Source organism: Phyllostomus hastatus, unplaced genomic scaffold (genome assembly GCF_019186645.2).
Source record: "Phyllostomus hastatus isolate PE091 unplaced genomic scaffold, TTU_PhHast_1.1 phas_contig_277, whole genome shotgun sequence".
Lineage (NCBI taxonomy): Eukaryota > Metazoa > Chordata > Mammalia > Chiroptera > Phyllostomidae > Phyllostomus > Phyllostomus hastatus.
In genome coordinates, this window is record NW_025333832.1 from 547,130 (window position 1) to 571,141 (window position 24,012).

General features: G+C 60.1%; 2 protein-coding genes across 7 annotated transcripts; both read right to left on the bottom strand.

Annotated features, from left to right (window-relative positions):
- Positions 1–54: 54 nt before the first annotated feature.
- ARHGEF1 (Rho guanine nucleotide exchange factor 1) lies at positions 55–18,768 on the bottom strand. 6 transcript variants are annotated; one of them, XM_045838234.1, is made up of 31 exons: positions 18,550–18,768; positions 13,754–13,799; positions 13,582–13,665; positions 12,995–13,108; positions 11,111–11,209; positions 10,823–10,865; positions 10,338–10,584; positions 9,907–9,936; positions 9,557–9,656; positions 9,314–9,413; positions 9,191–9,226; positions 8,825–8,962; positions 7,783–7,888; positions 7,177–7,188; positions 6,437–6,604; positions 5,980–6,125; positions 4,537–4,683; positions 4,209–4,291; positions 3,943–4,068; positions 3,713–3,827; positions 3,506–3,606; positions 3,203–3,280; positions 2,930–3,005; positions 2,668–2,835; positions 2,112–2,199; positions 1,898–1,984; positions 1,510–1,580; positions 1,337–1,423; positions 831–994; positions 644–746; positions 55–387 (listed from the first exon to the last, which is right to left on the bottom strand). In XM_045838234.1, the coding sequence occupies exons 2-30, from the start codon at positions 13,784–13,786 to the stop codon at positions 663–665; spliced, it is 2,931 nt and encodes a 976-aa protein (XP_045694190.1). In that variant the 5' UTR covers positions 13,787–13,799; positions 18,550–18,768; the 3' UTR covers positions 55–387; positions 644–662. The 6 variants fall into 6 exon arrangements, with proteins under 6 accessions (XP_045694190.1, XP_045694191.1, XP_045694187.1 ...); XM_045838235.1 differs by lacking the exon at positions 18,550–18,768 and adding an exon at positions 17,970–18,160 and having other exon boundaries at positions 7,177–7,185; XM_045838231.1 differs by lacking the exon at positions 18,550–18,768 and adding an exon at positions 17,970–18,153.
- Positions 18,769–19,136: 368 nt separating this feature from the next.
- On the bottom strand, positions 19,137–22,630 carry CD79A (CD79a molecule). The gene is made up of 5 exons (XM_045838238.1): positions 22,451–22,630; positions 20,675–20,986; positions 20,321–20,439; positions 19,683–19,751; positions 19,137–19,556 (listed from the first exon to the last, which is right to left on the bottom strand). Exons 1-5 carry the CDS (start codon positions 22,527–22,529, stop codon positions 19,443–19,445), a joined length of 693 nt encoding a protein of 230 aa, XP_045694194.1. The 5' UTR covers positions 22,530–22,630; the 3' UTR covers positions 19,137–19,442.
- Positions 22,631–24,012: the final 1,382 nt, after the last annotated feature.

Consider the following 24,012-nt stretch of genomic DNA (forward strand, 5'->3'; position numbering starts at 1 on the left):
TGTGGCCGGCCGGCCCGGGGGCTGCAGCGCCCTGCCCTCACAACGCAGCCTCTCTCTCCTTAGATAATATATATTAAAAAATAAACCTCCAATTCAGGGTATAAAAACAGAGCAAAGGCACTTGGGGGCGGGAGGTGGTGGGGTGGTCCCCCAGGCAATACTGAGACAGCCCAGGAATGGGGGTTGCTGTGGTGCCCCGGGAACAAAGTCCTGAGTCCCCCAAGTGGAAGGCCAGCGGCAGGCCGGATGGAGGCAGTGGTCCCAGGGGGCCCCCAGACATGGCCCCGAAGCCTGGCCCCCTCTCCTTGGGCCCTTGGGGTGGCAGATGCTGTGGCAGCTGTGCAGTGCGGGTGGGTCGTCCTCACGTCCTCTCCATCTTGCAGAGGCCTGGGGAGATGCAGGAGAAGAAGGGAGACAGGGAGAGAGATGGAGGGGAGGGAAAAATGGGGGGAAAGCAGAGAGTGGGGAGAAAAACACACAAAAAAATTCCCAGAGAAACGGAAATGGGCAGAGATAGGGAGGGACAGAGAGAAGGGAGGTGGACTGGGGAGACTCAGGAAGGTAAAGACAGGAGGGGAGACACGGATGGGGCTGTGACTCTGGCCCCCCCCACTCTGGGCAGCACTGGGGGCCCCCCACCTACCTGCCCGGGGCAGGGAGCCTCAGGTGCAGCCTGGCTGTGAGACAATGTTCTCCCCAAGCTGAGATAGGACGAGTCGCAGGCGACAAAACTCCTCCTCCACCTCCTGGGTGGGGGGACACCATGAGATGAGAAGGGTCCTCTGCTCAGTCAGCCCCGCCCTCCTCCCCTAACCCGCCCCGGCCCCCACCTCCAGCTGTTTAATGGTCTCCTCCAGGCTGAGTAGCTCCTCTTGGATCTCCTGGGCCTGTGTGGGGCTCTGGGGGCCACCCCCTGGGACTCCATCCCCTTCAGGGGGAGGCCCTGCCCCGCTGTCTTCCTCTGAGGGGACCAGGAGCTGCTTCAGGGACAACACTGGCCAGGGACAAGAGGACAGTCAGAGGTGGGGCTGGGGCTGGGCTGTGGGATCAGACGGGGACAGGTGAGGGGCCTGTGGGTAGACGTGAGGGTGGACACCAGGCTGGGCTGAGCTTGGGGTTAGCCAGGCCTGCAGATGGGGCCGGGGTATGAAAGGAAGTGCAGAGTTGGGGGCTGGGTCCAAGGAGACCAAACTGAAGGTCCGGAGAGGGGCCAAAGCAGCAGCAGCAGAGAGGCTGGGGGCTGTGCACGCAGCTGACTGGGGCATGGCTGGGTGTGAGGTGAGCTGGAAAGCACCAGTGTGGGCTGCGGTGGCCCTGTCAGGGGCAGGGTGGCTACCTTTCTGAAGGGCTTTGGCAGCGAGCTGGCCCTCGGGGCCGGGCCTGCAGAAGGGCAGGAGGGTGCTGAGGGTTCTCTCGATCCGACCTGGGTGGAGAGCAGGATAGGTGGTCAGACCCTGCCCAGCTCCCTGTGGACACCCCTGCCCCCACTTGAGGTCCATCCAGACTCACCGTCAGCTGGGGACATCTCTCGGCTGCCACCGTTGCCATTCTCAGAGCTGCTGAGCAGGGGTTCTCGGGTGCTAGGGGGCAGGAGTGCAGGGTGACTGCCACACCCCTGACCCCGGGACGTGGGGGGAGCAAGGGCAGGGAGACACAGAGCTGGAGGCGGGGAGGTGGGGATGTCCGGAGACAGGGAGAGAGGTCCAGGCTGGGAAACAGGGAGACAGAGAAGCCTGGCCAGTAGAAGACAGGCCTGAGTAGGGGAGAGGTCGGCCATGGTGGGGCGGCCCACACAGACACACGTGCACACGCAGACACACACACGGAGACAGGGAGGGACACATAAGAAAGCTGGGCCCAGACCCCAGCCCTCTGGTTCCCGCCCTGACCCCCTCACCTGCTGGGGCTGGGCCGGGGTTTGGGGCGGGAGGCCGGGGCCGGGACCTTCAGGGATCCAGCGGTCTCAGTGATGAGGTTGCACCAGCTGTTGAGACAGGCCAGCCCCTGGGCACTCAGAGCCCCAGATGTTCTGCCAGGGCCTCCCCTCTCCTCCTCTCCCCAGGGACCTGGTCCTTGTCCCCCACCTGTTCATGGAACCCAGACCCCCTTACTTCTTCCGCTCCGACACGGTCTGTGCCACCAGCTCGTATATCTGGGCCTCCTGGTCCCACGTAAAAATGACATAGAAGGCTTTGTGATCTGCAAGAGAAGGGAGAGGCAGGGCTCAGAGCCAGGGTGCCCCCCCACCCCGTGATGGGGAGCTGCCCAGACTTAATCTCCCCTCCTATGTCTTTAATACCCACCCCCCAGGGGCACTTCTCATGCCTCCAACCAGCTAATGCATCTCCACCGCCACGGCCCTGGGGCAGCTCCTTGGCAACTTGTGTGCAAATTCCTTCTCACTGGGCTCCCAGCTCCCCAGCTCCCTAAATCCTCAAGTGGCAGCCAGGTGTCTTCAAAATAGCAGGCAGAGCTGGCTGCTCCTTTGTGCAGACACCTGGGGCAGTTTCCCATCTCACTTAACAAACCTGCAACCCAGCCTAGGCCCTGGCCCCACCCAGCTCTCAGGCCTCCTTTCCCCAGAATGCCAGTGAGTTCCCCGCTCTCCGCAGGGTCCCTGCCCACTCCCTGGGCAGCCATGCCTTGAGTCACGGGGCCAGGCCTCACCAGTGGCCACCTCCCGGGTCATGGCAGAGGTGAGCCGCAGCACCGGCCGCAGCATGGTCTTGCCATCTGGCGTGGGCGTCAGTGTCCGGCTGTGCGACTTGAGCAGCAGCCGGTCGTCCTGGCGCTGGAGCAGCAGCAGTAGGTCGTCCAGCAGCAGCACGTGGACCTCTGCAGGGGCAAGGGGCGGGGCCGTGCTCAGTGCCCCCCACCGGAGCTCCTATCCCCAGACCCCAAGGACCCTGCTCCATGCCCTGGGGCTCACCTACAGCCTTGTCCTTCGTCACCCGCCATGTCAGCGGGCCCTCGTGGACCAGTTTCCTCTTGGTGATGTCCAGGTTCTGCAGGCGGGAGGGAGTGGCGGTCGGCACAGGCCAGGGCAGGACAGGGGAGGGTGAAGATGGCCACGGGGCTGGGTAGCGCAGTCGGGGGTCAGGATGGGCGCTGGTGGCAGTGGGAGGGGTCAAAGCTGAGGGGCCTCTCTGGCTCCCTGGGTACATTATCAGAAAATTCCCTGGCCAAGGGCAAACGGGGTCACCTTGAACTCGCTCAGCATGGGGTCACTGCTCTGCTTCAGGTGGGACAAGTCCAGGCGTCTCTGATAATCCTTAAGCCGCTGGAGCAGGGAACAGAGTGTCTCAGGTACAAGCCAAGAGCTGGGGCCACCCCACAGGGACCCCCAGGGGTTAAGCCCAGGGCAAGGCCTGACCTCCAGTGACCCTGAGAGGGAGGAGCTAAGGATCCAGGTAATCCCTGGACAAGCAGTGACTCCTCAGGGTCAAGCCGAAGAGCAGGCCTAACCTCAGAGCGGAAGTGCCTGAGATGGCAAAGCCGGGCTCACCAGCAGGTCCTCCATGTCCCGCACGGCCTGGTTGACGTGGTGCAGAATCTCCCGGCAGCACTCGGCCGCCTGCTCCACTTTCTCCCGCTCCGCAGGCTCTTCTGTGGGTGAGGTAGTGACCGGCCCCAGCCCCGTAAGCCCCAAGCCTGGAGGTGCTGGTGCCCGCCCGGACGGGGATCTGGGGCCCAGCGGGGGGCCAGGTCGTACCTGTGTTCTGCCCGATGCTCTGCAGGAGCAGGGGGTACTTGGTCAGCCGCTGCATCTCTGTGGGGATCATGTCCTTCAGCTGCAGGCGGCGGCACCGTGGGCGGCTCTCGGCCTCCTAGGGGGACGGCGGTGCTGAGGTGGCCCGCACTTGGAGCTCCCCTTTCGGGGCAGGGACACCAGCCCCTCCTCCCTGGGACTCCGGCCCAGACCCCCAGCCGCACCCAGCTGACCTGCACGAAGGTGCAGAAACGAGGCTCCCTGCGCTGCTTGGCTTTGAGCTGCTCTAAGGCAAATGACTGGCGGCTGCAGAAGCGGGAGGAGATTTTCTGGAACCAGTGGCCCTCAGCACCATCAAACTACAGTGAGATTCAGGCCAGGGGGTGTCTCAGGTGGGACATGGAAGCCCAGGCAAGAGGACAGGGCCTGGGGCCCAGATCCCTGGCTTCCAGGTCCCTGGCTGGGAGGAGGGGGCGGGGGTTGGGCTGCGCGCCCTCACCCGAGCCAGCAGCACATCTCCGATCTCCTCAATGACGTAGCCGCTCTCCTGCCTCCGCTTCATCAGGCGGTCCAGAAACAGGGCTGCGGGGAGAGGTGAGAATAGCAGGTGCTGTCGGGACTGCAAGGGGGAGGAGCTGGCGGGGGCGGGGCTGCAGGTGTGTCTGTCTGACACTTGGGGCCAGGGGACTGTCCCCCCCAGAATGTGAGCTCTGGGGGTCCAGGGTGGGGTGCTCAAGGAGAACACACCAGACCGCAAGTCCAGCTGCCGAGGCCTCAAAGGAGGGGGCGGGCGGTCAGGGCGCGTGGGGCTGTGGCCCTGCACTCACAGTGCACCTCGATGAGCTCGTCCAGGCTGGGGAAGATGTTCTGCAGCTCCTCCGGGGGGAAGAAGCCCCCGTTGGCCATGGGCTGGTAGAAGAGGTCTTGCAGCACCCGCAGCATGCGCACGTGGGCCGCCTCCGTCACCAGCAGCTCTGCGGGGGGCCCCAGGAAAGAAGCATGGTTGGGGTGCCACCTACTGGGGGCAGTCTCAGAGGTGGGCGGACTTGGGGGTAAGAAAGGGACGGGACAGGGGCAACTCTCTGGGTGGAAGGCAGCCAGCCAGGGCGACCAGCATGTCCCAGTCTGCACAGCACATGGGGTTTTCAGAGCCAAACGGGGCAACGTCCCGGGCAAACCAGAGTGACTCGGCTGCCCCTCGGCCAGAGGGCCTGCAGTGGCGCTTCGAGTCCGACTGCCCAGAAAGCGAATCAGCCCGGGGTCTGGGACGAGGGCTCGCTCTGCACATGGGGGACAGGCTCAGGGCCTGGGGCCCCACAGGGCGCCTGCCCAGGCCCCAAGGGCCCCGGCGGTCCCCGGAGACCGAGCACAGGGCTTTGTGTGTGAGGTGTGTTTTTCTGCTGTCCGATGTGGTGGCCACCAGCTACATATAGCTCCTCAAATATGAATTAAAATGGAACGAAACACAAAATCCAGTTCTCAGTTGTACTCTCCACAGCTCGAGTGCTCACCAGCCCTTACCTGGCCGGTGGTCATTGTGTTGGCCAGCGCAAATATCCATACTTCCATCATTCCAGAAAGTTCTGAGAGCACTGCTTATGTTTTGATTACATGCTTAGAAGGATCTGTGACCTAAAAAGCCTTCACCTGCTGCTCCCAAAACTGAGTACCTCCTCTAAGTAAAACTTCCAAAAGCATCTTTTTTTGCCAAATTCCCTTCACACACACAATTCGAAATCACAGAAAAGAATCACGACAAAGATGATGCTCCCACCGTCTCTGCGCCAGAGGCAAGCACACCAACCTACTGATGCTCCCCCAGACTCCTCCCCGGGGCGCCCCCACCCGCCCCCCAGGCAGATAGGGTCGCAGCAGTGACAGCAGCCGCTCTGGCCCTGTGCCCAACACTGTGCCAAGCACTTCCCGTGAGTCATCTTGTCATCTCACTGTCACGGCAGCCCTGGCAGAGAGGAACTCCAACTGCCCACGCTTCACAAACGCAAGAGGGGGGCCTCTGCTGGAATGCAGCGCTCTCAGTGTCAGCACGGCGGGCACCACCGGACATTCTTGGGGAGTGTCACTGTGCCTGCAGCACGCCTGGTCCCCCGAGTGACCGTGCAACAATGCATGCGATAAACAGCCCTCTGCCTTCAGGTTCTGCCTGTTGTTTGTAAGTGACACCCAGACGGGCATCTCCCTGCATCCGTCTCCGTCTTTGCCAGAGCTGGAGCGTGTCCCTGATCACAATGCACTGGAGGGGTGGCACTTACCGCTAATGACCTCCTGCCGCTTAACCTGGCTCTTGGGCAGGCTGTGCAGGGTGTCTGGGGGGATGAGCTCCCGCCAGCCGGGGGGCTCCTCTGGTTCCAGCTCTACTCCAGACCGGACCGGCTCCCCCTCCTCTCCAGGCTCGGGGCTGTGGGGCAAAGGCCTTGTTGAGGCCCTGGCTTCGGGTGTCCCAGAGAGGAGACTTTGACTCCTAGTGCCCAACATCCCCGCCCCTGCCTTCGGCATTCTGTGCCCCCAGGGTGGCCCATGGTGCAGACCAGACCCCAGATTTTTAGAAAGAACTGTCCTACTCTCTCCTGGGATCACTGTAGGCCTTCAGCGACCTCAGCGTCCGATACCCAGGTCCTTGTGGCTCTGGCAGCAACCCCCCACCCACCGTCTTCCCTGACTCTCCAGCTGACTCAGGGGGTTGGGGAGTGGGGTGTTGGAGTGACGTACGTGGCTCGTCGGGCAGGGCCAAGCACGGCCGTGGCAGAGCTGGGGTTCATGTCCACGTCGCTCCGGGAGCGGCCCCCACCCCGGCCCTTAGCCCCGAGGCTGCCCCGGGAAGGCCGGCGGCGGTCACTCACCCGCAGGCTCTCCGAGCGCCCCAGACGCCCCGAAAGCCTGGACCCGAGGCCAAGGACAGAGTCAGGCAGAGGCCAGGACAAGGACAGAGACAAGGAAAGACCAGGACAGGAAGAGATGGGGAGGGACGAGAACAGGTACAGACCACAACAGGGACAGATGGGGCGAGACCAGGACATGGAGAGACGAGGAGAAACCAGGACAGGGAGAGATGCGGACAGGGACAGGCCAGGACAGGGACAGACCAGGACAGGGATCAAACATGCAACAGAAGAGAGGAGAGAGTCAGGAGCTGTGGGATCTAGGGGTGCTGGGGCAGTACAGGGTGGTCAGGAGGGATGCTAACATTTGGTGGGGGAAGGGAGGGGAACCCAGTGGGGGGCACAGGGGACTGACCCCTCCCTTCCCTGAGGCAGGGGCTGGGGGCAGAGCCAGGAGTTGGGGGTGGGAAAAGGGGGACTTTAATACTTAGCTCTTTGGCTGGGAGGGTGATGTCCCCACCCACCCCTCTCAGGGGTGAAGGGGAGTAGGTGGCCCATAGGGAGAGGGGAGGGGCTGGGAGAAATGGGGGAGGGGCTAGCCCTCCCCCCACCCAGGGCCCAAGCACCCACCTCTTCCACCTTCTGGGGAGAGAGGGGCACAGGGTCAGAGGTGGACCCAGATGGAACCCAACTCACCTCCCCCACCCACCAATGGTCCCCAAAGCAGCAGCACAAAGACTGGCAGGGGGCAGAGCCTGCCCCCCAACTCTGAGGGGGACAGGGCCCCCAGGCACGGAGCACAGAGGACTCAGGGACTGAGGGAAGGGGCACCAGGAGGCAGGAGCAAGGCAGCTGGGCTGAGGCTTAAAAGAGAGGAGGGGGTGAGAAAAGTGAAGGGGTGGAAAGTGGGGCAGGAGTTGAGGGAGGAAGGGCAGGGTGGGAAGGGGAGAAGAGGGGGAGGAACAGAGGCAGATGAAAGGGGAGAGAAGGGAGAGGAGGAGAAATAACTGTGAAATGAAAGAAGAAGGGGAAAAGAGGGAGGAAAACGGAATGAGAGAGGAGATGTCAAAAGAAAAAGGGGAAGGAGGGGAAAGAGGGAGAAGACGGAAGGGGGGCAGGCGGCATGGAGAGGGCTTGGAGAGCGCAGGTGCAGATGGCAGCGAACCCCGGACTCACATCCTCCCAGCCCCCGTGCCTGCACTCTGCCCCGCCCCACCCCGACCCCCGCCTGGGCACCTCTCTGTATCAGGACCCTCCTCAGTGCTGTCCGGGGGCGCGGGGGGCTCCAGGCTGGCCGGACCCTGTGGGGGTGGGTCCCCCAGCTCTGGCGAGGCATCCACACCTGTGGGAGCAGCAGGGGAATCAGGGCTGGCTGGGAGGCCCTTCGGCACCGAGACCCCACAATGGGGGTCTCAGTTTCCTCTGCCATGGAGTGAGGGCTGAGGTACCAGCCAGCCAGTGCCCGGCAAACACCAGGTGGCTGCTCTGTATTTCCATGGGGGATGGACAGAGGGAAAGACCTCTGAAAACACAGCTGTGGACAGCTGGGGCCCACAGAACTGGTGGGGAGGCCGGATGCTCTGCTCAATGCCTCCACATCCACCTGTTCTCCCCACCCGTCAACCAGGGCTTTCACGGAGACGATATACCCCATTTAGACAAGAGGAGACAGGTTCAGAGGGGGAGTGACTGCCAAGACACAATTCAAGTAAACTGAAGGGCTAGGATTTGAACCTGAGCCCTTCCTAGCTGTCTGAGGTCCCAGGGGCTGAGGGCCACATATGGATGGTGAGAAATGAAGTCCATGGGGTTAGCAGGCTCACCATCTAAGGCAGAGGTCCCCAAACCCCAGCCGAGGACCAGGCCTGGTCAGTGGCTTGTGAGGAACTAGGCTGCACAGCAGGAGGAGAGCAGCGAGGCTAGCTATCAAAGTGGGGCTCCTAGCCCCCGCCCCGCCCACTCCCCACTGCCCCCTTCCCTGGGTCTGTGAACTGGTCCCTGGAGCCAAAAAGGTAGGGAACCAATGAAAGGGGGCTGATTGGCAAGGTACTCAGAGAGGTTTCTGGGAAATGAAGCCATGGGGGTGATGGGAAATGTAGTCCAAGGAGGTGGGAAACACATCACCAGGGTGGAGGTCGAAGTCTGGGAGGAAAGTTGTGGAAAGGGTAAACTGAGGGAAGGGGTGGTTTTTATTAATAACACGGGTGACCAGGAGCAAGGAGGAACATTCGGGGAGAACCAGGGGGCGGTCTCACCATGGGGACCAGGAAAGTCTCACCTGGCTCTCGGTCAGAACTGTCTCCGGGCAGAGGTTGCAGAGAAATTCCAGGGGCATCCTGCCCAGGGGCTCCAACATTCCGGTCCCGGGAGGGCACCCCCAGGCCTCCCTTCCGTTCTGCGAGGCCTGGCTTCTCCGCTGGAGAGACGTTGAGGGAGAAAGGGGGAAATGAGAGTCCAGTGAATCTAATCCACAGCAGTCTGGGGGGTCTGAGACGCTGCGCTTCAGCTCTGTCCTTTCCATCATCTCGGAGACCCCTCCTCCTTCAGTCCCAGGAGGCCAGCCCCCAGCCCCTCCTCCCTCAGACCCAAGAGACCCCTTCCTCTGAGGTTCCCAGGATGGATGCTCTGGCTTTGGGACCATTACCATCAGGCTCCACTTTGAGGTGTCGAAACTCTGGGGCTGAAACGAGACATGGGACCAACGGGACCGTGAGGTGGGGGTGGTGGGTGGGGGGGAGTCAGGGCAGGCCGAGGCTGGGCACCTCACCCTGGGGCTCTCCCCGGTTCCTGCGGGCGGCATCCAGGAAGCTGCTCAGTACTTTCTTGGTCTTGGTCGTCGGCTCATCTGACCGTCGGTTCCCCATCACCTGTGAGAGGTTGGGGAGGCCAGAGGGGGCTGCTATTTCTGAGCCACCAACACAGAGGAAAGGGACCCAGGGTTCAGAGGCACAAGGCTCCCCAGGGGGTCACTGGGGGGAAAAGGCCCAGGTTTGCACACTCAGGGAAGCACCTTTTTTCGGAAGAAATTCCTCCCTGACTTCTTGTCTCCGCTCTTGGTCCGCACCCCGAGGTGGCGCATATACAGGCTGATGGCGTTGACCACAGCAGCACTGTGGGGAGGGGACGGTAAGGACACCATACGTGGATGTGCACACTGCTCCCCCACAGCTTTCCCCTCCACACTCACTGCCCACCCCCACCCCACAGCCACTTCCTGCTGCGCGTCTGAGGAAAGGGGAGAGGGCTCCAGGGGACAGGACCAGAGACACTGCTCCACCCGGGGCCCCACACCCCCCATGCCTCCTCCCTGGTGCCCGGAGACTAAAGCGCCTGTCGGGCTGTCCTCTCTGCTTCCATCACCTCTTTTCTTCATCCGTAGAGATGGTATGTCTGTAAGGAAAAGACAAGTTTGTTAAGCCTGGGGTCCCTCATCCACCTAGCACAAATGTCCAGGTTGCTATCCCTTTGAGGCTGGGACAGAGGAGGGGCAGAGAGGGTGCTGCCGAAGCAATGGGAAGGAGGATCTCGGGAGGAAGATGGGCTCATCCTGGTGCATCGGACAGAAGTGTGAAGGACAGGACCCAAGCATCAGGCCCAGATACGAGCCTCGGACAGGCCTGGAAACTGGGGGAGACCCCAAAGCTGGGAAGGAAAGGTGAAAAACCAGATGCACTAAAATGCCAGGGCTGTAGGACCCGGAAGTCAAGGGAAGATGCTAAGGAGTGAGCCGTGAGGCTGCAAGGGGGCCCTGAGACAGGTGGGGCAGCCAAGGAGGGGCTGGCCCTACTCACTGAATCTCCTCCAAGTGGGTCAGCAGCCGCTCCGCCACGTGCCGTTCCCGGGCCTCAAAGCTGGCTCGGTCCCGCCCCACCCAGGTCTCCAGCTGGGCCAGCTCCTGCTCCCAGGGTGTCATGCCCATGAGCCGCTTGGAGCGGAAGTCCTCCAGCTGCCGGCTGACGGCCGCCTGCTGACTCTGCACCACCTCCTGCACAAACTGCCGCTGGATGTCCTCGGAGATGAGGTCAGGCCGCGTGCGGTCTGCAGGGACGGGGCACAGGCTGGGGCCAGTTTCCTGGGCCCTGGCTCCCCCTCCCCTCCCACTCTTGGACTCCAACAGCCATGCCTCCCTGGGCTGCTCTGCCGTGGCCAGGAGGGAGGAAGGAATCTCCACTGACCAGGACCATGGGCATGTGGCCTCCCTCCCTGGGCCTCCTGGGATGCCTGGCCCCTGCTAGAGACCTCTCCCACATCTCGAAGTCCCCTCTCTTCCCCTTACCAAGTTCAAAGGCAACTGAGGGAGGGACAGTCACCCGCAGAACCTGCTCAGGAGAAAGAACAGAGTGAAGGGGAGGACCCAGCAGTGATGCGACGGCAGCCTAAGTGCCCCGGGATGCTGGTCTGAGGGGAGGAGTGGCAGGAGGGGGCCAGGCTGGCCCAGGGGCCAGGGGCTCCCCAGGCCGGGCCACTCTTCACGCTGCCCTCAGCAGGGTGGGTGTTAGGGGGGACAGGTGGCTCTCCAGGGCAAAGGCAGGGGGGACTAGGGCCCCTTGAAAGTGTCTCTCACCGCGGTCTTCTCCAGGAAGCTGTGGTAGAAGTCGAGGAAGGCCTTCTTGGCCTCTTTGGGGCCCAGGGAGCCCAGCATGTCTGCGTGCAGGCAGCAGAGCTGGGGGGACAGAGCATGGCCTGGTCTCCCTCTCGACCACCCAGACCGCACTTCCCCTTACAAAGCCTCAGGCTCAAATCCCGTAGGAAGTGTGCCCCCGGACTACCACCCCCACACCCAGGCCCTGTCTCTCTCAAAGGCCCCCCAGGGACACCATGAGCAGCCGGTAATTTTTCATCCTGTGGAATGGTTCTCTGTGGCTCTATCTCCTCCCTGCTGCTACCACCACCAGCTGCACAGGGATATACCAGACTTCTTCTAAACCCTTTGTACACATGAACCTGGTAGCTCGTAGGGGCACTGCCATGCTATTTCACTGATGAGAAAACTGAGCTCGAGAAGCTCATTCAAGGTCACAAAGCTAGGAAGTGGCAAAGTTGGGCGTGGAATCCAGCCAGCCCATCTCCACCACACCCCACTGACTAGAAATCCTGTGAGGAACTCGAGGGTTAGTGCTGTGGGGGTGGGGATGCAGGCTCTGATTCACCTGTGTCTCACACAGAGCCCAGAGCACCGTGGGGGCTGGGTAAGTGGACAGGTGAACAAGGGGGGCTCATGCACTCATTCATCTAGCAGTTCCTGGGACTGCCTATGTGTCAGCCCTGTGCAGGGTGACACTGGCAATACTGTGGGGACTCCGATCTGTCCCCACTCCTTGGGGGGGGGGGCCTCTTGTCAGGTAAATACGTGGTCTCGGTCTCAGGGTGCTAAGGACTCAGCCCAGTGGGGATGGGACTCTGTTTCTGCCCCTGTAGACACTTTCAACAAATCTGTCACCCCTACCCCGAAGCAAAAAAGCATGAAAGGCCATTGGGAAGCAGCCCAGGGGACCACAACTATCCCCTAGCCGAGGAGGTGAGGGAGCAGCTCGAGGACAACTCTCACGAGGCCATCTGGGTCACCTCAGCCAAGCCTCAGGCTCTACAACTGTGCCAGGACAGGGCAGTCAGCACCACCCCCGGGTGGAGTCCTGGAGCTCAAGCTCTAGAAGCCCCCCAGGCTCAGGTCTGCCACTTCTCTGGAGAGAAGGCAATTTCCTGCCGGTTTCTGAAGCTTCAGCGTCAGTCTACATGCCCTGCTTTCTGCACCCCCAGCTACACGGCCCAGCGCCCTGACTGAACCCGCTCTCCGCCAGTGCTGGGCGGCACGGGGCTTCTGGGGAGGGGACCCTTGTTCACAGAGCCTCTTCCCTCCTACATCACCTGCCGGGTTCTCTCGATTCCCAGGTACTTTGCCTGGCATGGCTCTGCCCTGGCAGCTCCCAGGTGTTTTCTGCCTGACAAAGGTTTCTGGGTCATGGATTATGTTCATTCCCTCTGCCTTGCAGGTTGCTTGTGGTGGTGGCTTTTCCTGAATCAGGGCCTGCTCTGCCACCTAGATCTGAGGTGGCTAACGGATCCCCCCAGGCACCAGCCCTTAATGACTGACTGGTGGCACCTGCCAAGGCCATGGAACGAGGGACTCGGTTTCCAGAGTCTGTGGGGAAGGGTGCTGTCGTGGATGGGTGACGCTGCCACAGGCACAGGAGGGGGTGGAGGCAGGGTTTCTGCCAGGCTCCTGGACTGTTGCTCTCTGCACAGCCCTGCTGGGTGTGCTCTCCCCGCCCACACTCACTGTGCACTGCGACCTACAGGGGGCGCCTGCGATCTCTGCCTGGATCACACAGTGGTCCCTCTGACTCTCCAATTCTAGATCTGCTTTTGGATCTGTTTTCTAGACCCTCCCAGTTCATCTGCACTGGCCTGATGCACTGCCCACTGTGGCCTGGCCCAGCCCTGCCCTCACCAGGGGTCCGGGCTCGAACTGCAGGGCGACATGCTGCAGGAGGGCCATCAGGTGGGCCGGGCGCCGTTTCACCTGCTCCAGGCTCTGGAACTGGCTGTTCTGTTCCTCTGTGTTCTGGGGGGTGGGGATGGGGGTGAGACTGTGGAGAGCAGACGAGGGGCCTTGGGCTTGCCCTTTCCCCTTCCCTGGCATGCCCAGTGGAACCAAGCTCGGGGGCGGGGGTGATGATGGTGTCCGTGCTGTGATGATGGCATCGAGACAGGTGTCAGGAAGAATGGAGAAGACGATGTCATAATGAGAGATGATGAGGACAGAAGTTAGCAGAGATGGGATGGGGGTCTGTGCCGCAATGGGGTGCTGGCGGTAAAAACTGAGGCTGGAGTAAAAACGGTGGGAAGAGGAACGGGGTGGTGGGGTGAGGAAGGAAGAAAGGAGAAGAGAGAAAAGGGCAGTGAGAGCACACAGTGGGGCAGCATCCAAGGACAGAGGACTGGATCTGTGGTGGGAGGGGACACTCAGGATGGGACTTGAGGGGCCAGGGCCCCGGGGAGCAGAGAACAGAAGCTCTTCCACTCCATCCCCCTCACCGTCTCCAGCTCGTTCTCAAAATCCTCATCTTCAGCCCCAATGATGCTGACAGGCACCAGGCCAGGCCGGGGGGCCCCTGGGGCCTACAGAAGGGGAGGACTGGCTTCAGCCCACAGTGCTCCCCACCTCACAGACCCCCAGTCCTCTCACCCCTCGGCTCTCTCCACTCACCGCCCCTCGGGCCACGACGCTGTCTGCCTCCATGGGCTCCGCAGGGCTGGGGGAAGAGGAGGGGCCAAGGTTAGGGGATGGGAGGAGGTGGCACCGGGTGGTTACTCACAGATTCCTGGCCCAGGTGTGAAGGTGAGTAAACAGCTTTCCCCGATCTGGGCCTCCACAGCTCAATGGAGCCTCTGTGTGGCGACAAAGAGCCCTTCAGAGGCCAGCCAGGGCGGGGAGACCAAGGGCAGGGAGTCTTGGGGGAGAAGCTGGAGTCCCAGGAGCCTGGGTCCACGGGAGCCTGGCCTTTTTGGGTCCTTAATGCAGGAAGGGTCTGGGGTTCAGACTCGGGGATCCAAGGGAGGAGAGGCTGGGGGCTTGGACCCCTGGGACTGAGGGAGGAGGGGCTGGGGGCTGGGCCCTAGGGAGGCAGGGCCTGCAGGCCAGCAGAATTTGGAAGGTTATAGGGGAGGTAGGAGGGGTAAAACTGGGGGCTCCCCTGTGTGTGGGGGCTCTCCTCTGATCTGTGACAGGCTTGGGGCAGGATGTTGCTTCTGAACCCACCAGCCCCACTTCCTGTGACAGGAAATCACAATGGCAAGTCCTCCAACCCCCAATTCTCTCTACATAAGAAAACAAAACTCTGAACCCTCCTCCCTCAGGGACCAAGTGAACTTGGACCCACAAGTTCTTTCCCTCGGGATCTGATCTCTTTCTGGCTTCCAGTCCCAGAGAAATAAGGAACGGTCCTCAGACAGCTCATCCCCAAGGTGCGTCTGTCTCCCTCACCTGTCAGTCTCATTGGCTCTCCTTTCCCCAGCCAGCACTCGCTGGCTCTTTCCCTTGAATCTACCTCATCTTTGCCTCTCTTCTCCTTGTTTCCTCATTTTCTCTCCTCCTTCCTTCAGATCTGTCTCATTTCTCCCACTGTCTCTGCTGCCCCGCCCTCCTCCTCTTCCCCTTGGCCATCTCCACCCCATCCCTGCTTGTGTGCTCCCTGCCTTTCCCTCTGTCTCAGCCTGTTTTCCCACATTGGTTTCCACAGCCACTGTCCCTGCACCCCTCTGAGTTGCTGCCTCATTTCTCTCCCCTGTCATCTCCCTTAGAGTCTCCACTTTTCCATGTGTCTTCCCACCAATGTCTTCTGTGTCCTTAATGAGTCTGACTAATGCCACACGAGCCCATGTCAGGTGGGAAGAACTGTAGAAACAGGGGTGGGGTGGACCCGTGGGGGGTGCTCTCTCCCCCTGCACAGCCTAGGACTATTTGTAACTGTAGTCACCTGAGATCCACCCTTCTCCCACCTATGGGGTGGCCCACAGGCCACCTCCCTAGCACTCAATAAATGGCAGCTATGCTTTTGATCATGATCATTAAATGGTGAAGCTTCCTGGGGTGTCCAAATGCCACCCCGTGAGTTCACCCGGGCAGGCACCATTTTTATTCTTTTCCATAAAGGGTATCTGTCCAACATTCAAGCTGAGTAATTTAAGAGTTGAGCATTGTTAAATGTTCACATAAATAACATAGCAAACCAAGGCAGAAAATAGTAGTAGTTATTTATTATGAGAGCTAAACTTACACAGCACTTACAGGGTGCCAGGCATCATCGCTCTATAAGCTTCTCACATAGTAGCCCACTGAACCCTTGCAAGCATAAGCACCCTGTGCTACTGTTATTCCCATCAGAGAGGGAAACCTTCACCAGGATGTCAGCAGCAATTTCAGGGCTGGAAAACATGACCATGAACATGGAGAGGCCATGCTCACCCCACTTAGGAGTGGACAGGTTCAACAGAAGCAGGGAGATCCCAAAAGAGCACAGGAGCGGACACAGGTTATCTGAGCAAATGTGAGGCAGGCCCTGAAATCACACACTTGATGCATATTATCTCCTTCATTCCTCGTCACAGTAACGTGAGGCAGTAACTAATACTTAATGTGTGTTAAGTGCCACTAAGTAGGTGCCAGGCACTGCATTACTTCTTTATAAGTAGTAACTAATTTAATCCTCTCAGTGACCCCATGAGGTCATTGTTACTATTATCCCTACTTCACACAGGGGGAAACAGACACAGCCCACAGAGGACAGAACCAGGATTCAGACCCAGGCCATCTGAGTTCAGAGTTTGTGCATTTAACTGTCAGAGCATGGGGAACACAGCCTCAGGAAACTCAAGTCTGAACCAGAGCTGAGACACATCAGGTTTCTTTATGGGGCCTGGAAAAGTCAGGGATATGTGGGCCCTGTTGCCTGGGCAGGAGTGCTGCTCCACAGAGGGTTGGGGCTGAGGAAGGCTGGGGGTGGGGGACTGGCTGCTTAGGAGATGAGGGTGAGGGGCTGTCACAAAGGTTGAAGCTGTCAGATGGACCTGCAGACAACTGACAAGGCCTGAAGTGCTCTGTGCATGGGGCTGACAGAGTCAGAGAGGTTTAGGGGTGGGGATCCTAGGGCAAAGCGGGCACTTGTGAGAGATAATGTGGGCACCTGGGTTCTACGCAGGGCTCAGGGTCTATATGAAATACTGAATGGATGATCCTGGTCTCCAAGAACCTCTGGGAGCCTTAAAGAACCTAAAATACAGAGTAGTCAGTGTGAGTCTATACCGGGCCCAGATTCTATTTGACACACGGCGGGTCTACAGGGATCCGAAGGTCACACCTGATCATGAAACCACAGGAAAAGTAGCCAATCTAGGGGATGTCTGGAGACTTAAAAGGGGACCAAAATTCTATAGGGGCTTGTGGTGGTGCGTAGACCAGGATCTACAGGGCCCTGAATTCTAGGCGATACTACTGATCCATGGGGTCTCCACGTCTGTAAGGAGTTGGATCTCTACAAGCGGGTAGCAGAAACCTGGAGAGTCTGTAGTACCTTGTAATCTACTTAGAACGTGGCGGGTGTACACGAGCCCCCAAACCTACATGGGAAGTGGCGGGTCTACAGGGGCCCCAAATTCTACAGAAAACGTGGCTGGGTGCATTGCCAAGGATGCTGGAGCGGACGTGCGGAGTCAGGGTCTCACGCCCACCAGGGGCCGCGTACCTCACCTGCTCAGGGACCGAGAAGCCACCGCAGCTGCCAGAACCGAATCCTCAGCACGCCGGCTTCGAGGTGCCCCCCACCCCGGCCTCCAAGTCGCTCTAGCCGCTCCAGAGGCCGCCTTTGATTGTAACTCCACTCCTCCCACCAGCCGCTCTAGCCCGGCTTCTGCCCTGTGACTCTACTCCTCCTGCCGGCTGCTCTAGCGCTCCGCTGCGCCACGCTGGCCAGATGGGGCCGCTCTGGCCGTCTCGGAGGGCTGGCGTTTCCGTATCTCGACTGCTCCCGTCACTCCCCGGGGCCTCGCCCCCACGCCGGCGCGAGGTGCGGATAGTTTCTGCCCGATCGCCAGGGCTCAGTCGGAACTCTCAAGTCACCGGGCCTCTTAGTTCCACGCCCCATTCTGCCTCCCCAACTCGGGGACCAGTCGAATTCCCAACGCTCGTACATTTAGTTCTCTCCGTATTCCCACTCCCACCCCGGCCCACTTTCTGCTGGACTGGAAAGCAAAACCCCTGGGTTCCAGCGTACCTTTCCCTCCGACATGCGGCGTAACCTGGAATAAGCAATTGCTTTTTCCCGAGCCTCAGTCTTCCCATCTATGCAATGGGGGCAGATCGCCAGCTCTGTCCCCTACAACCCAGCTCCCAGGGTATAATTAATGGCCCAGAAAAAGAGATTTCCAAAACGCTTTCGAAAGTGCTCTGCGCCTTTCAGCTTCGCAGCGGCCCGCCGCGTTAACTGTCGTTTTTCCGCGCAGGTGGCCAAAGCACAGCAAGCGGGGCTGGAGGACGGCGCTTAGCAGAAAGCACCTGCGAGTTCGAATGCCAGCTCCACTCGGTCTCACGACGTGTGCGCCCTGGCACGGGTCGGTCCTGCCCCCGGGCCTCAGTTTCCCCACCCGTACAGAGCGAGTGGCCATCTGTCCTCCGCTGGACACTGGGAGGCCTCGCCCCCTGCTCCCCGCACTGGCACTCGGCAGGAATTCGTTCTCCTCCCCTCGCCCCTTTGACAGATGGGAAAACTGAGGCCCGGAGGGAGGCCGCGGGCTCGGGGTGTGTGTGTGTAGGGGGAGGGGGGGCCGGGGAGGTCCCTCCGCGGCCGGCCGCGCCCCAGCCCCTCATCCTCCTCCCACTTCCCCGAGCGGCGGAGGGGAGGAGCCGGGCGGGGCCGCGGGCCGCGTACCTGGTGTCCGCGCGGGGAGGTGGCCGGCGGGGCGCCCGAGGTCGGGCTCGGCGATCCCGGCCCTGCGTCCCGGCTCCCGCTTCCTGGCTCCGGCGGGGCAGGAAGTCGGGGCGTTTTTCCGGAGGCCCCCGCCCCGCCGCCCCTCCCCGCTTCCTGCCCGCGCCCCGCGCCCGCCCGGCACCTCCGCTTCCTTCCCCTTCTCGCCGCCCGCCGGGCCCCACCCCTCCCCGCCGGGCCGGGCCGTGGGCGTGCCGGGCGCGGGCTCCGCTCGGCCCGCGTCCGCCCGGGTCGCAGCCACCCCCGGCGCGGCGGGCGCAGGCGCGTCGCCGCCGAAAGGCAGCCTCCCTCCCGCTGCCGACCTTGGGTGCTGCCGCCCGGTCTTCCTCGCTCTGTCCGCCTCTCGGGGCTTCGGTCCCGGGCCGCCCTGCCTGCCTGTCTCTGCGGGGGCGTCTTTCTCTCCGTCTCCGCGTTTCTCCGGTGGGGTCTCCCCGCCCGTCCGCCCTCCGCTCCGTGACTTGTGCCCTCGGAGCCCTGCCGTCCCGTCCCTGCTCTCTGCGCGGTCACCTCGGCACTTGCCCACCTGTTGCTTCCCTCTCCGTGTCCGTTTTTCTGTGGACTCTTCTCTCTCTTCCTCCGCTCCCTGCTGTGTCTCTGATTCCCTGTCCTTCATTGTCTGCCCCTTCACCAGCTCTGCCTCCGTCACTGTCCCTCCGCGTGTCTCCCCTCTCTGTCTCGGAAACTCGGCATCTCTGTGACTGCCTGTCACTGCCCCTCCGGTTAGGGCCACAGACTCTCCAAATCCCCTGCCCCAAGTCCACTCTCAGAGAACAGGTGTAGCCACAGAAGAGTTCCGTACCAGCCCCATCTCTGCCCCCTGTGATTCTGGGACTTAAATTCGCATAAACAAATGTGGCCACTTCTGTTCACTCGTGTGTACCCCCTTTGCAAGGAAGACATGGGCTGGGGAGGGGCCCTCCCCAAGACACTTTCTGTTTCTCTCAGGGGGCAGCCAAGACTGGCTGCTTGGTGCTGGGTAGTGGGAGTGGGCAGCAGTGGGGGGCCCAGAATCTTGGGTCTCAGGGAAGAGGGGACTGGAGGCCTGGACGCCTGGGTCCCAGGACAGGAGGGTGGGCGATTCCCATGAGATCCATGACTCCTGCCAAGATCTGCAGTAGGGAAGCATTTATTATCACTAAGTGGCCATGCCAGAGCTGGGAGGGGGAGGTGACATCGAGGCAGCTACAATCAGTCCCCTAGAGGCAGCAATTAAGGGCTCATTACCAGCTGGGTGGGAGCCTGGAAAAGGCATTAGAAGGGAAGACAATCTACAGGGAGGAAGAGCAGACCTCCCAAGGGGGAAGGCAATGCAGGGCACTCCCAGGAATGACTGTGAAAAGAGCAAGTTCCAGGGAAGGGGGAGACACTGGAGCTGGGGCCACAGCAGGCAGGGCCAGCCAGGCTGGCTGGCCATAGTCACGGCTTCTCCAGCTGGACGTCTCCGATGTGGAGGCTGCCTACGTCCTGGTAGGTGCCCTGGAGGCCCCGGGAGATGTCCTCATACATGGAGCAGTCATCAAGGTTCAGGCCCTGGGGTGCAGACATGGCAGTGGGCCTCAGTGTCCTGATACTCGGGTCCCTACCTCCCACACCCCATGAGGGCCCCCTGAGGCCCCCAGAGCACCTGCTCCTAACCTGTCCCAACCCTCCACTCACCTCATAAAGATTTTCATCTTCATAGTCATCCCGGGCATCCACTCCGAACTTCATATTCTGCCACCGTTTCTGTGGGGGATTGGGAGCCTCAGTAGGGGGTGGGGAGATGGTGGAGGGGGATATGTTTTCAGGCCCTTCTAGATGCCAGGAGGTGCTTTGTCAGAGCAAGTAAGGGATGTTGCTCAAAGCCACATGTCAGGTAAATGGCGAGTCTCTCTGGGTGGGAGCCAGTCCCTTCTGGCTGTCTCCACTAATAGCAACATCAGTGGTAAGTAGCTACAGTTGCCCTGTGGCCTAGAGAGACTGCAGGTCAGAGAGTCTGGGAGGCCCCTAGCCCCCCTCTCCCCTGACCTTGGCTACATTTGAAGGGGGCAGCACTTCTGGGTCAGAGGAGAGTAAAGAGCCCTCGGGGGAAAGCCGGTGGGGTGGGGTTTGTGGAGAGAGAACACCCCTGGAGAATGGCAGTGAGGATAGCCTGAGGGAAGGCTGGGCAAGGACACCCCTCCCAGCACCATGTAAAATCCTGTTGTTGTGTTAATTTGTTTACCCTCTATAGCCCCTGTGGGGTGGGTGCTGTCATTCTCCCAAGTTTTAGGTGGGGACCCTCAGACTCCAGGTCCTGGCCCCAGGTGGCTCACCCTGAACAGCAGCAGTGTCCCGGGCACCACAGCGCAGAACAGCAGGATGATCCCCTCGGCTGTGATGATGTTGTTCTTAGTGCCCTCTCCCATGTCCAGGAAGGGTCTGGGGGTCGGCTCTGTGAGGAGGGTGTTCTGCTCAGAGCCCTGTGCCCACCCAGCCCCAGCCCGGCGCCCGAGCAAGGCCCCACAGAAGTCCCCACTCCACAGAGGAGAAAGGGGTCAATGTACCCCAGCAGGGAGTGAGGGTGCTAGCCATGCAGGCACTGGCTCCGTCCCCACTTCACAGACAAGGATCCCCAGAGTCCCCAGCTGCGGATTGGGGGGGACCCTGGAGCCAAGACCCGCACTCACCGCGCACGCGGAGGTAGGTGCCACAGGAGCGCCACATCACGCTGCCGGTGGCGTTGTCTCTGATTTCGCACAGGTATAGGCCTGAGTGGTTTTTCTCTGCTTGTAAGAAGACGAGGTCGCCAGTGGGGCCCTCGCCATAATGTAGGTACTGAGCGGGCCATGTGTAGTTTCCTTGGAGGACTCGAAACCACTTGGCATCGGTGCCCTTGGGGATGCTGCTGTCGTACAGGCACTGGAGGCGGGCCTTGTCCCCCACACTCACCGTCAACGATGGAGGGCCTGAATTCACCCTCAGGGTCTGGCCCCCTGGGCCTGCAGAGAGCCGGATGAGTCGGGGACTGTGGATCTGCACACTGACTGCAGCCCTGGCTCCAGCACCTGCCCCACTGCTATGTGTGTTGGTGGGGGGGGGGGGGGGGAGTATGAGGGCATGCCTGGGGAAGGATGGGGAGGTGGGGCTACAGAGGGCATGTAGTGTTGGAGCAGGAGCGAGGGGCTTACCCAGGGGAAGAGAGAGAGACCCCTGGGAAGAGGGAGAGAACACACCTTGGGGGGTTGAGGACATTCTGGGGGAGGAGAGTGGGACACCAAGGATGGTGACACACCCCTGAGGGGTCCCTACTCCCTTCTCCAGTGCCACCTCTTGCGTTTGGATACTCATCTCCCTGGTGCTAGAGTGCCTCTGCCCAGGCAGCGACTTCCACATCTAGTTAGGGCATCACCTCCTCCAGAACGCCTTCCTCGCCTACCTTTCCCAGCCCTGCCCCGCCCCCGACACTTTGTCTTACGTAATCTTCACAAAACCTTTAGAGGAATGTTCTCTCATTAGGCCAGTTTTGCAAGTGGGACGGCAGAGGCCTAGGGCAGCAGGAGTGGCTGGGAGTTCAAACCACGGCCCCCAGTCTGTGGGTCTGCCTCGGCTTGTGTCTCTGAGCTCGCCCCTCTTTCTCTGTAACTTGCATGTGTTGGCCTGGGGGTCAGGGGTGAGTTTAGTTCTTGGGCTGAGGATTAGGGGAGTGTCTCAGCAAGGCTAGTGGCCCAGACTGGGTGCTCTGAGAAACCCCAGCTTTCCGTGCCCCAGGCTGGTCCACAGGCCTGTGCTGCCTCTTAACTGAGAGGGAAGTGGGGGAGGTGAGGAAGAAACAAGGAGGAAGAAGTGGGGAAAGAGGCAGCAACTTCAGGGTCAAGGGTTCTAATCCCGGCTCCCAGTGTAACCTTGTGTGACCAGCTTCCTCTCTGAACTCCTCCGTCAAACAGGTGGTCACGGCCCCTGCCAGCTAGCTTTGCTGAGGGAGGCTGGGGAGGGTGGTGTCATGAGGCACCCCTCCCCCAGCACTAGAGGGGGCTCCTACGTGTATGTGCGGAGGAGGTGGGGAACTGGGATTCCAGCCAGTGAAGGGGAAAGCTTTTTCTTCCCTCTGGAGCTGAGTGCTCCCCCAGGTCCCCTCCTGTCCCCAGCTCTGAAGCTCAGCCAAGGGCCTTCTTAATTCCTCATTTTGACCTGTGGGACAGGGTGGGAAAGGCAGTTCTGGCCTCTGCCTCCCTCCATGGGGTGGTGGATGCCCCTTCAATATGGCTGAGCCCCCTGCAGCCTCCCCTAGGCCTGTCTGAGACAAACAGAGGAGTTTCAACACACGCCTCTCCCCACTCCCTTCCTGCTGGCTCCTCTCTGCCCTGCTCCCTGAAGCCCTTCCTTCTGCCCGTGATCTCTCTCCAGCCTCCCCAATATCCCCTCCCTCCACCCCCCTCCCCTGTACACTTCTGTTAGCCACCTACTCAGGCCGGCAGCAGCGCAGATCAAGAGGAGGAAGATTGTCTCAGGCAGGGGTTGCAGGACCCCCGGACCCCCAGGCATCTTCTACCAGTGGGTTGGTTCGTCTGGGTATGCAGCAGTCCTGGGGTACCAGACCCCAACTTGGTGGGCCCCAAACTCCACCCTACTTCCTGCCCAGCCCTCCCGGAGATGGGCTCCACTGGCGCCACTGCTGGGCGCTTCCGGGCAGCTCCTGCCAGCACGCTTCAGGCTGTGAGCGGAGAGGAACTGCTCCCTGCACCTGTGTGGCCACAATTCCCCTGAGAGGAGCTTGCTTGGGTGGGGGAAAGAGGCTAGTCCACGGCCTGGCTGCTCACTGGGTGCCTGCTGTGTGCAGGTGGTCAGGGCAGCGACTCTGAGCTTTGTTAGTCTTTGCCCCTACTGGCCTTGGAGCAAATGTGTACCCTGACTGAGCCTCTGTGTCCTCACTTCGTGGGGTTGGGAGTGAGGGTTTAAAGGCATTGTGCATGCACAGCCCAGAACACACCACCTGCCACATAGTAAGTGCTCAGTAAGTGTTGGTTATTATTAATGCTCACAAGGAATAAATGAGGCAGGCCTCTTTATGAATAGGCAGTGGCTTCCCTTTCCCAAAATGCCAAGAGTCTTGGCATTAAAAAAATTTATATTTTATTGTTTATACTATAATCAATAAACTGTAGTTGTCCTGATTTCTCCCTCCTTTGTCTCCCTCTATCCAGCAGTCCCCCAATCCCTCAGGCAATCCCCCCACCATTATTCACATCCATGGGTCATGTGTGTAAGTTCTTTGGCTGCTCCATTTCCTATACTGTACTTTACATCCCCACGGCTATTCTGTAACTACCTATTTGTACTTCCTTTTTTTTTTAAAAAAAAAATTGTATTTATTTTTAGAGAAAGCGAAAGGGAGGGAGAGAGAGAAACATCAGTTGATTGGTTGCCTCTCACATGCCCTCAACTGGGGACCCAGTCTGCAACCCAGGCATGTGTCCTGACTGGGAATTGAACTGGTGACTTTTTCATTTGTAGGCTGGCACTCAGTCCATTGAGCCACACCAGCCAGGGCCCTATTTGTACTTCTTAATCCCCTCACCTCTTCACCCATTCCCCTACACTCCCCTTCCTTCTGGCAACCACCCAAATACTCTCTATATCCATGATTCTGTCTCTGTTCTTCTTGTTTGCTTAGTTTGTGTTTTAGATACAATTGTAGATAGATATGTTTTTAAAAATTTTTTGCAATTTTATTGTTCAGTTTTGATCTTCTCTTTCTTATGTAAGTCCCTATAACATTTCATATGATAATGGAATGGTACCCTGGTTGGTGTGGCTCAGTGGATTGAGTGCCAGCCTGTGAACTAAAGGGTCGCTGGTTCAATTCCCAGTCAGGGCAAATGCCTGGGTTGCAGGCTTGGACTCTGGTTGGGGGCATGCGAGAGGCAACCACACATTGATGATTCTTTCCCTCTTTTTCTCTCTCCCTTCCTCTCCCTAAAAATAAGTGAGTAAAATCTTTAAAAAAATATAATGGTTTGGTGATGAA

Coding starts and splice junctions, on each gene's coding strand:
- CD79A (XM_045838238.1), bottom strand. CDS start 22,529: ATGCCTGGGGGTCCGGGGGTCCTGCAACCCCTGCCTGAGACAATCTTC. Junction 20,987..22,450: donor CTGCGCTGCTGCCGGCCTGA/GTAGGTGGCTAA, acceptor GGCTCTCTGCAG/GCCCAGGGGGCCAGACCCTG. Junction 20,440..20,674: donor CACCTACCTCCGCGTGCGCG/GTGAGTGCGGGT, acceptor CCCTCCTCACAG/AGCCGACCCCCAGACCCTTC.
- ARHGEF1 (XM_045838234.1), bottom strand. CDS start 13,786: ATGGAGGCAGACAGCGTCGTGGCCCGAGGGGCG. Junction 7,889..8,824: donor CAGTTCTGACCGAGAGCCAG/GTGAGACTTTCC, acceptor CTGCTCCCACAG/GTGTGGATGCCTCGCCAGAG. Junction 1,424..1,509: donor AGAGATGTCCCCAGCTGACG/GTGAGTCTGGAT, acceptor CTCTCCACCCAG/GTCGGATCGAGAGAACCCTC.